This window comes from Quercus robur, chromosome 10 (assembly GCF_932294415.1).
Source record: "Quercus robur chromosome 10, dhQueRobu3.1, whole genome shotgun sequence".
Taxonomy (NCBI): Eukaryota; Viridiplantae; Streptophyta; class Magnoliopsida; order Fagales; family Fagaceae; genus Quercus; species Quercus robur.
Window position 1 is genome coordinate 44,375,364 of NC_065543.1, and position 9,787 is coordinate 44,385,150.

General features: G+C 33.0%; 1 protein-coding gene and 1 long non-coding RNA gene across 2 annotated transcripts; one reads left to right on the forward strand and one right to left on the reverse strand.

Moving 5' to 3' along the window:
• Nucleotides 1-1,838: 1,838 nt before the first annotated feature.
• On the forward strand, nt 1,839-5,284 carry LOC126703170 (uncharacterized protein At5g50100, chloroplastic-like). The gene is made up of 8 exons (XM_050402102.1): nt 1,839-2,048; nt 2,442-2,581; nt 2,707-2,814; nt 3,184-3,240; nt 3,934-3,999; nt 4,135-4,195; nt 4,666-4,712; nt 4,793-5,284. Exons 1-8 carry the CDS (start codon nt 1,889-1,891, stop codon nt 4,829-4,831), a joined length of 678 nt encoding a protein of 225 aa, XP_050258059.1. The 5' UTR covers nt 1,839-1,888; the 3' UTR covers nt 4,832-5,284.
• A 1,173-nt stretch (nt 5,285-6,457) lies between these two features.
• Nucleotides 6,458-9,542, reverse strand: LOC126703174 (uncharacterized). The gene is made up of 4 exons (XR_007647960.1): nt 9,388-9,542; nt 9,148-9,228; nt 8,967-9,032; nt 6,458-6,947 (listed from the first exon to the last, which is right to left on the reverse strand). It is a non-coding gene; the product is annotated as an uncharacterized LOC126703174 (long non-coding RNA).
• Nucleotides 9,543-9,787: the final 245 nt, after the last annotated feature.

The following is a 9,787-nucleotide window of genomic DNA, read 5'->3' on the forward strand; positions in this document are numbered from 1 at the left end:
TATTTTTTAGGGATTACCATAATTGAGGTATATGGTGTTGAAATATGTTAGGGATTTTGTTTTGATCACAAGATGTTTATTTGGCTGGAGTTTATAAGTTCAACTTTTTTTTTTTCTCACTTTTTCAAAGTACAAATATACTTCTAACACACTTTTTAGCAAAATGTTTTCAATAGAAAGCTAAATAAGTTGTTCCTAAATAGATAAGTATATAATGATATAAATGCTTAAGATGTGAACTTGTGCTCCATAATTGCAAGAGGTCAGAGCTTTCCAGGCTTGTTTTTCATTTGATTCCATATGTGATTTTCAAAAATGAGCTTGATCTGAGCTCATAGCCAAAACTTGTAACAAGAGAAAGAGGTGTGGCAGTTCTTTAAATAATTAGACTCTTTACCTCAAGAAAGAGTATAATTTTGTAACCCTTTTTCAATATTGCTGCTATATCATTTGTACAGCAACATGTGTAAATTTTAACTTCAATTATATTCTTCAATTAATTTTAGTCATAAAAAAAAAATCTAGTGAGTTGATGCTCTTATAATGTGCACAAGGAAGTGGTAATTTTCTTTTGTTGGACAAGAAAAAGGAGGAAGAAACCTCACTTTAGAATTTCTAAATTAGAGCCATTTGGTTGTTATAATCATTCGAAGCCACTATCCAGTGTGAACTTCCAATACTTGATATGGATTATTATGAAAAGTTGAGTTTAGAGAGTTCTAGATGTTTGTGGCAATTAGTTTTTGTTTGTAATATGACCCCCCATTCGTGAAGTGTTCATATTTTTCTTGGATTTTGGATTTGTTGTTTGTGCACAAACCGGTCTCAATGGAATAAGTCATTCCTTTAAAGAATCATGACTAATAGCCAATACTACTTAGTTTGCTTCCACCTTTTGTTCCTCTCAACTCTCTTTATAAATGAGCATGAATTTAATTATTTAATTATTATTTTAACACTTCCATTCACAAACTCCCAAAAAAAAAAAAAAAAAAAAGTCTGATGTTGTGTGGACTGAAACTTCCTATTAATGAGTGAGATACAACACATAAAATTTCTTAAAATTTTAAACTGAAAATAAAGTGGAACATAGTTTGAACTTTGGGTTATCTACTTTGACATTATTATAAATAATTATTTATTTTAATAAAATGAAAAATGCTACGTCCATAATATTTTCATAACACTTTCACAATAAATTATAAATGATAAGTTGTTATTAGCTCTAATTTGAAAATACAACTTAAATTATTTTTTACCCGTCCATAACTTTTAATAACAACCAACTGTTTATAATTAATTTTGAAAATGTTGTAAAAATATTATGGACAGAGCATTTCTTTAAGAAAATTATCAATTTGCTCAAAATAATAAATACTATTGACATTTTGGATTGAGAAATGATATGTCCACAACATTTTTACAACAAATCTTAAGTGGCAAGTTGTTATGGGTTGTTATTGTTGAGTTAAAAAAGTAATCTCAGTGCTACATTCAAATTTGAACCAATAATAACTAATCACCCATGATTTGTTGTAAAAATGTTATGGACACAGTACTTCTCTTTTAGATTAGCCAAGAGAATTCAGTATTCCGATGTTTTATCCTAATAATAGGGGGTAAAGCAAATGTTGTAATTCAAAAATCAAAATTTTATCATATATCTAAAATTTTTAATTAAAAAAAAAAAAAACATTTGGTTCTACTTTCCGAACGTATTGAGTTAGTGGACGATTGGAGGCCAAATAGGCAAGTATTCTTTGAGTGAAGCCCGCATTGCCACGTGTATGAAAAAGCAGCTATGAACATCACCAACTTTGGATTTAAGGAAACGAAACAAACACCGAATCCTTCAAAATTCAAGAGCTGATTTTTAAGAAAAGAAGCAATGGCATTGAGAGGAGCTGTTGCCACAGCTTGTAACGTTGGAGGAAGACACAGAAACCCGTCTCTCCTATCAATTCCTCACTATCTTAAACTCAAATTCCATTACCCTCCTTCACATGCTCTCCATAGATTCACAGCTTTTCCTATATACCAACCCGGTGGTGAGTCTCTATCTCTGTTCTCTATTTTCATCTTCCAAACTTTACTTGGTTCTTTCGGTTTGTATAGAAACAATAAAAAGCAATTCTCATTGAAAACCAAGTTTTGGGTTTCATTTTTTTATGGTGTTTTAATGTTTTTCTTACAGAGAATATGACTTTGGACATGATAGAATGGCAAAAAAGAACTTATGTGACCGACCCTTATTAGTTTGTTGAGGGTTTGTAGGATAGCCAGTTCCACACTTTGTTGTTGTTGTTGTTGTAAATGTTTTTCCTTCGTTATTTGATGGAATAGAACCAATTTTAGGTGGAAACTAATTTAACAATTTTGATCAGTGACACTAAGAATTGAAGCAAGTTTTGTTGGTTGTTGTGCTATTTAAATTTATGCAGGACTTAAATATCCAATCCGTGCAATAAGCGAGGCTGCTGTGGATCCCTTAACACCCAAGAAAGAAGATGAAGAACAATCACCTCAGAATTGGACAATTAAAATGTTATATGATGGGGACTGCCCGCTTTGCATGCGTGAGGTCTGTCTTCAAGGACCTGTTTTTTGCATTTCTTCAAGAGCACACCTGATTTGTGTGTAAAATGTGTTGATTTGTGAATTTGGTCATTTTAAATATTTGATGTGTTTAAGTTCATTATATGTCAGGTCAACATGCTCAGGGAGAGGAATAAGGACTATGGTACGATCAAATTTGTTGATATAAGTTCTGATGAATACTCTCCAGAGGATAATCAAGGCCTAGACTACAAAACTGTATGTTCCAAACAATGCCGAAATTTGTAGTATACACGACTTGTTTGTCGAAGAGGGCTTGCTAGGATCTATAAGATAAGAAGTAGAAAATGAAGTATATAAGTGACTGTAACACTACCTGTTAGTCATATCCAATATGACTTCACAGACTGATTTACTCTTTTTTTTTTGGTGGCTCTTATGGATCATTAGAAATTTCCTGAAAAATCCACGTGAAATCATGTGGCTCTGTGCTTTGGCCATAGGAAAGTAAATGATAACTTTGTAAAATACTTAATGGTATGCTACAATACAAATTTTAGAGCATCTTTGTGTCAGATTTATTGCAATACAGTGATGAAGTTCTGTTTTTTTTTTTTTTTTTCTTAGGTAATGGGAAGGATTCATGCCATCCTCTCTGATGGAACTGTAGTTACTGATGTTGAAGTACGCCGCATTTCCTACCCCTTTCATTTCTCCTATAATTGTATTTTTGCAGTGTCTGCTCTTCTCATTTCACGTTTTACTTTATTTCCAAATTTCCACGTTATATAAATTCACTATCTTGTATTTATCTGTGTATGTGAGTAAGCATGCATATGTGCATGTCATCTATGTGAATATGTATATACTTGTGTTACAGTGATCCAACCTATGGAATATATAAGAATAATGGGGGAAATAAAACACCATCGATCAATAGGTTTGGAAACTTCAACTAAGGCTATTCCATGACTAGAATCAATTAGTACAAGTACATGATTGTAAAACTTTGAATCTAATAAGTGTTCTAGACAATCACTAACTATCAAATATCTAAACTCTAAAGGAGGCCAAAGCGCAGCCTAGGATGTGGAACTATGATCACCTCCATGATTCTATCATTTTACCAACGCTTGCATGGAAAGTTTATTGGGTCCTATTGTAGGCATGTGGACAATGATTCTCTCTAAGCCAATTTCCTTCTCAGTCCCCTTTGCAATTCAATAGTAAATGTCAATGGTTTGGGACACGTTTGGAATTCTTTAGGTACACAATCTGTTTGAAGAAGATGGCTAAAGAACTCTGTTAAGATGTTACTTAATCTGCCACTGCTTCCTTTATCTGATATTCTCATTCCTGCATATGACAACTTTACAGGCATTTAGAAGACTATATGAACAAGTTGGTCTTGGTTGGGTTTATGCCATTACCAAATATGAACCTGTAAGTTTCTTTGTTCCTAATTTTACTTGTAGTTCAATCGAATGCTACCATTCTCTAGACGCATAAGGTTGTGGATAATGCTCCCTTGTCCTCTCATCATTATTTGTACTAAATATAACAATATGCATTTAACAGATTGCAACAATAACTGATGCCGTATATGGTGTTTGGGCTAAATATCGTCTTCAAATCACAGGTAAATTTGTATTGCATAAACAATTTTATGTTATGACCCCTTTAAAGTTCTTAGGCAGTCGTGCCTTCTTTGCTTCAGTTAAAAAAAGGTCTTGCTATAGCTGATTTTTTCCCCCTGGATATTACATATTATAATAGAGTAGCACCAGCCTTGTGATACACACACCCAATTCAGTGACTCTTTAATCCTTGTGATAAGGAATTATTTCTTTTGATAATCATTATATTGTCCACTAACAGAAAACCATATCATTTGGATTTAGTTGCACCATGAAAAAAATATCTGTGCGATTTTTTAACTTCTCTTTATGCACATTTTCAAAATCAAACTGAGCCTGCAACATGCTTCACTGGAAGCTCATGAAACTTGCTTTGAAAACTAACCACATTGATGACTAATCTGATTTTGCTCTGCTCAATCAAATTCTTATCTTATAAATATTTTATGCAAACTTATCTGTTTTTGTCCAGGCCGGCCACCTTTAGAAGACATTTTGGAATTACGAAAGAAGAACAAGGTTTGTATACCACTGTGCAGGGATTAGCATATTTGGGTATATGGTGCTGATTAATGTTAGATGTTCTGTTTTCATTGCAGGATGAAGTATGTAATGACAGAAATTCATGTAAGAAGTGACCTTGCTCGATAATTGCAAGAAGTCTAAGCTTTCCAGGCTCACTCTTCATTTTCTTACATATATGATCTTCAAAAATGAGTTGCATGTGGGCTCATAGCCAAAAGTCGTAATAAGATGAAGAGGTGTGGTAGTTCACATACACTTTTCAATTGATTTTAGTCATCAAATAGTCTAGTGATATGATGCTCGTGTAATGCATAATGATGTGATAATACACTTTTGTTGGATGGGAAAAAGGAGATAACCAAGAAATCCCTCTTTAGAATTAATAAATTAGAGCCTTTTCTTATCATTCCAAACCACTTTCCACTTTGAACTTCCAAATGTTGACATAGATTATTATGAAAAGATGAATCTAGAGAGGTCTAGACGTTTTGTGGCCATTAGTCTCTGTTTGTATATAAGGTTTGACAATCTAATTGATTCTCAAACTTTAATATTTCATTCGTGTACATATGACTTGTTTTTTCTGTATTGTATCAGTTTTGTTAATTAGTAATAGGTGTGGCAGACACATGATATAGGTGAACAGTGTCAAAGATTTATTATTTGATTAAATTCAGTTTTAAATGGCTGGTTAGGCTCTGTTAATGGTATATGGAGTATACAGAGGCGTGAATATCTGAAATTATTCTAATGAGAAAATCAGTTTTCATTCTCAATTTGATATGACAAGAAACAGAACAAGGAACGGTGGATCATATAGTGAAATCTATAGAGTGGCAGATCAAATTTCTGTAGAACATATTGGGTCAACTTCAAGAAATAAACAATTGCAGCGTCTAGACACTGATCAATAGCAGAGGTAGACAATGCCCTCTCAAATGGGGGTTTTAAAGGCCCCTAGTTCAAGTGGGTTTCAAACGTTATTTTATCAGATATACTGGAACATCACGATAAATGTGGTGAGGATATGAAGTCACATTGCAATGCTGGTATTAGGAAAGAATCTATCCAGAATTGGCAAGTGCTGCAATGGGAAGTCATTTTGATGCTATAAGGGAGCAGGATTTAACAGAATCAAAAGGAGGGCAACTGCTTATGTGCAAAGACAGATCGGGCAATAAAGTATTACCAGGATGCGACTCTTGGGAATGTGACACAAAACGATACTGCAATCAATTCAACTCTTAGACCAGATATGACTCTTCAACTGAAAAATGGAATCACAAGCATCATTATCCTATCAAGTGGCATCATGACTGTATATGAATGTTTATGGTCTGAAGCTTGGGCAACTGTTTTTTCTGTTTGTATTATTTTTCTATGGCTGCCGTGGTTGGGTCAGATGTGGTGTCCTAATATTCTGGCTTGTCTGGTTGTGTTTCCCTAACAGATGAATTTTTGACAACATCACATCACAGAAAAAAAAAAAAATTCTTGCTTCCAACAACCTTTTTAACAATAGAAACCTTGTTTTTGAAGTTTGAAAAATTGCATTGCAAATTTAATTATCTTAGCAGTTGGATGTGAGATCTTTAGTAAAGTATAAATACATACGCTGAATATAGTATAATTAACCTTACCAAAGTGTAAATGGATTCAATTTTCCATAAACAAGAAATTACATATGTGAAAAATTTGCTTGCTTACATATTCTTGATTATAAAATTAAAAAAAAAAAAAAAAAAGACCACTTGAACAATTTCTGCAACCTGATTGTTATTGTCTCCTCGTTCCCTTGAAAGAAATGCTTGAAAAGCTGCTGATTGGAATCTCTGTAGGAGCTAGCCATATATCTGACAAACAAATTGATAAATTTGTTTGTACGAACACAGTACCCCTATGATAAGGATTGAACATAAATTGACCATGAATAGCCGAAGGGGGGAAATGAGTATTGAGGCAGGTAGCTCAATAGCAATGGTTCCAAAAACTAGATAGATGAACCTGAGTATGGAAAGGTACTCAGAGTGTTTAGGCAGTACCGATATCAACACATATGCAAGGCCGTAGACGAATATAGCCACAAGGAAAAGCAAGAAAATAGCATGATGCGTTTCAAGTGGAGAGATGTCCGAGGAGCGAAAGTGAAAACCAATTATGGCAAACAGAAGAGCGATGAGGAAAAAAAGTAGCTTTTGAAATGCTTCAAAGATACCGAGAGCTTCCTCCCTGGCAGAAACACAAACAAGAAATCCTTCAGCTTTAATATTCTTTTTCTTCCAAACATAAGGAAATCAAAATCCCACAAAATCCACTTAACTTAAAAAAAAAAAAAAAAAAACTAAAGGAAATGACCTCAGATTTATTAGGTTTCTCTCCCAAAGCTACCAAAATGAGTGCAATACAACTTGAAGAGATGAACAAGCCAATAACAATAGTATTTCATTCACCCTTAGTACAAGAAATAATTTCTGAAAATTTGTCTTATCAAGAATTCTAAAAATTCACTCTTTATATGTGTGATTGCAATACTGAGTTTACAATAATTAGAGTCATTCAATAAGCTATAGGTCTGATACAAGACTTATTGTTCCTCATACATGCAGCAATATTGATGTTGAAATGTAAACAACAACAATCAAGCCTTAGTCCCAAAACTTTCAAATTGGCTTGGGAACCTCTATAGACTAATGAAAGTTGGCCACATATTTTCTTTTCCACCATTCTATCTTATCCAAAATCGTACTCTTTGGTTACCTCCTTAATTGATATCTCCTTTTTTACTACTTCCATTAATGTTATTTTAGAATGAAAGTAAACTAGTGAATAAGATGTGGCTCCTGTGAGCAACACCAAAAACAAATAGTAACCAAAACAATGGCTGACAATTTGTCCACAAACAACCAGTATTCTTACAAGACAATCACCCACACTCCTATCAGCAACCCAGCAATTAGTAAAGCAACACAACAGTTCCAAACTAACACATCTGATGTAGCAATGGAACATTAAAATGTTACTACTTTACAAATTTGCATATTCAAGATTTATTTTCTGGGGCCATGCTTGAAGTCCAGTTGAAGTAAAAGTCATGTGATTTTAAAGGTCTATTTGTGTGTCTTTGGGTTAAAACAGTTTTTGATATGGAATTTTATTTAGTAAGTTATGGTCAATTTTGTATTTAGGAGCAAAATTGTGATTTCTAAAATCCCTATGAATTAAGGATATTTTGGTAATTTAGTAACTTTAGTTGAGTCTAGGATTTTGTAGGAGATCTTAAATATCTTACTTTTTATTTTGTTAGACTCCAGTGACCCATGGATCAAAGGTGGAACATAAAAGACAATGGGATGCACTACTTGATTAGGCTAGAGTGAAAGCAATGGAAGAAGCACTTGCTTTTGATGAGCTAGGAATTGAGCGTACTCTTCCTTTGGTATGGAGACAAATTCTATCTTTAGAGTCATCTTGGGTGTTTAATGTGGCCAATGAAGGACAAAGTTCAAGCATAGTATTCACTGCAGTTTTGCCTTTGAATACAAAATTGACCAATAACTTGTTAAATAAAAACCCATATTAAAAACTGTTTTAACCTCAGGACACATAAATAAACGTTCAAAAACAAATTATTTTTACTTTAATTGAATTTCACACCTAGATCCTTAGAAGAATTTTGAAGTAATAACAAATTAATCTTCAACAACTACATCAAACCAAAAAAGAAAAAAATTGTAACTCTATTACAAAAACATACCATGAATTGAGCAATAATTCAGAAACTCAAATCACGTAAAACAAATCCCAACTGAGAATGGACAGCCCAAAAAAAAAAAAAAATCAATTATACAGCCATGAAACAGATGGTTAACAATAAACTTCCCTTCCAACTTTTTTTGTTGTTGATAGATATAAAGTTCCCTTTCAACTTCAACCAATAATTTTAACAATTACATATTAATAAATATAAATATATAATAAGCATAATAATATGCTTTATCTAACCCATCGAAATAATCCCAAATTATGCATATCCAGAAGCTAGCCCCTAAGTTCAATGAGCTAATACAAGTACATAACATGAAGAACATATTTATACAAGAACCCAAATCTGTTCAATAGGTGATAGAAAGCTTCCAAAATTGAAACCTTCAATAAATTAACTGCCGAATTTAAGTTAATTCTTGTAGAAAACTAAAAGGCAAATAACAATCAAATTTGAAAAATTGAAAAACGAAGGATAAACTAAACCTGTTCAGTACGTAAACAAGTGCTTCAGAAATTAGTTTGACCACTTCGATCGCAGCAGTTTTTAAGCTGAAACTCGTAGAAAACAAAAGTTAAAAAATCAATTATTAAACAAAAATTGATCCAATCATCTTGAAAAAAATGAAAAACAAAGGAATAGAGCTATAAAACCGAGAACCCAAACCTCTTCAGTATGACATAAAAAGCTTTCAAAATAAAAGCTCTCAATCTGTTAGTTGAGCTCACAGCTTCATCTGAGTTGACGCTGATTAAGAATAAAAAATGAATATCAATTATTAAACAAAGAAAAGATCCAAGTAACAATAAAATTAGTAAATTGGATAAAAAAAAATAAAGAATATCAGTATCAATGCGAGCTATTTATGCCCAAACACAAAGGTTTGGGCTTGGATCCAAGTCCAACCTCAGTAAAATCCACGTATCTTAACAGGCCTAGACCTGCAGTCACAAACTTCCATTGAAGCTCACAACGCTTCTGTCCGCCGCCGACCGATGCTGATGCCATACCCATCAATATTATTATCATTATTAATTAGCTGGAGTTTCTGACAAAAACGAAAGAGGAGGATAAGAGAGAAGCGTTGAAGGGGTTTTGAAGGGAGAGCGATTTGTTGCCGTGAAGAGAGAGAAATCATTAACGTTAACGGTTAATCGCCGTTTTCTCTTAAAACTCACACGTGTTTTTTTTTTTTACAAAATTTTGATACAAAATTAAACCTAAGTTTTCAATCTTACTTAATATCATTCACACTATTACATATTTTGAAAATCTAACAGTTTAATTGCATGTTCTATATGTTCTT

Coding starts and splice junctions, on each gene's coding strand:
- LOC126703170 (XM_050402102.1), top strand. CDS start 1,889: ATGGCATTGAGAGGAGCTGTTGCCACAGCTTGTAACGTTGGAGGAAGA. Junction 2,049..2,441: donor TCCTATATACCAACCCGGTG/GTGAGTCTCTAT, acceptor AAATTTATGCAG/GACTTAAATATCCAATCCGT. Junction 4,196..4,665: donor ATATCGTCTTCAAATCACAG/GTAAATTTGTAT, acceptor GTTTTTGTCCAG/GCCGGCCACCTTTAGAAGAC.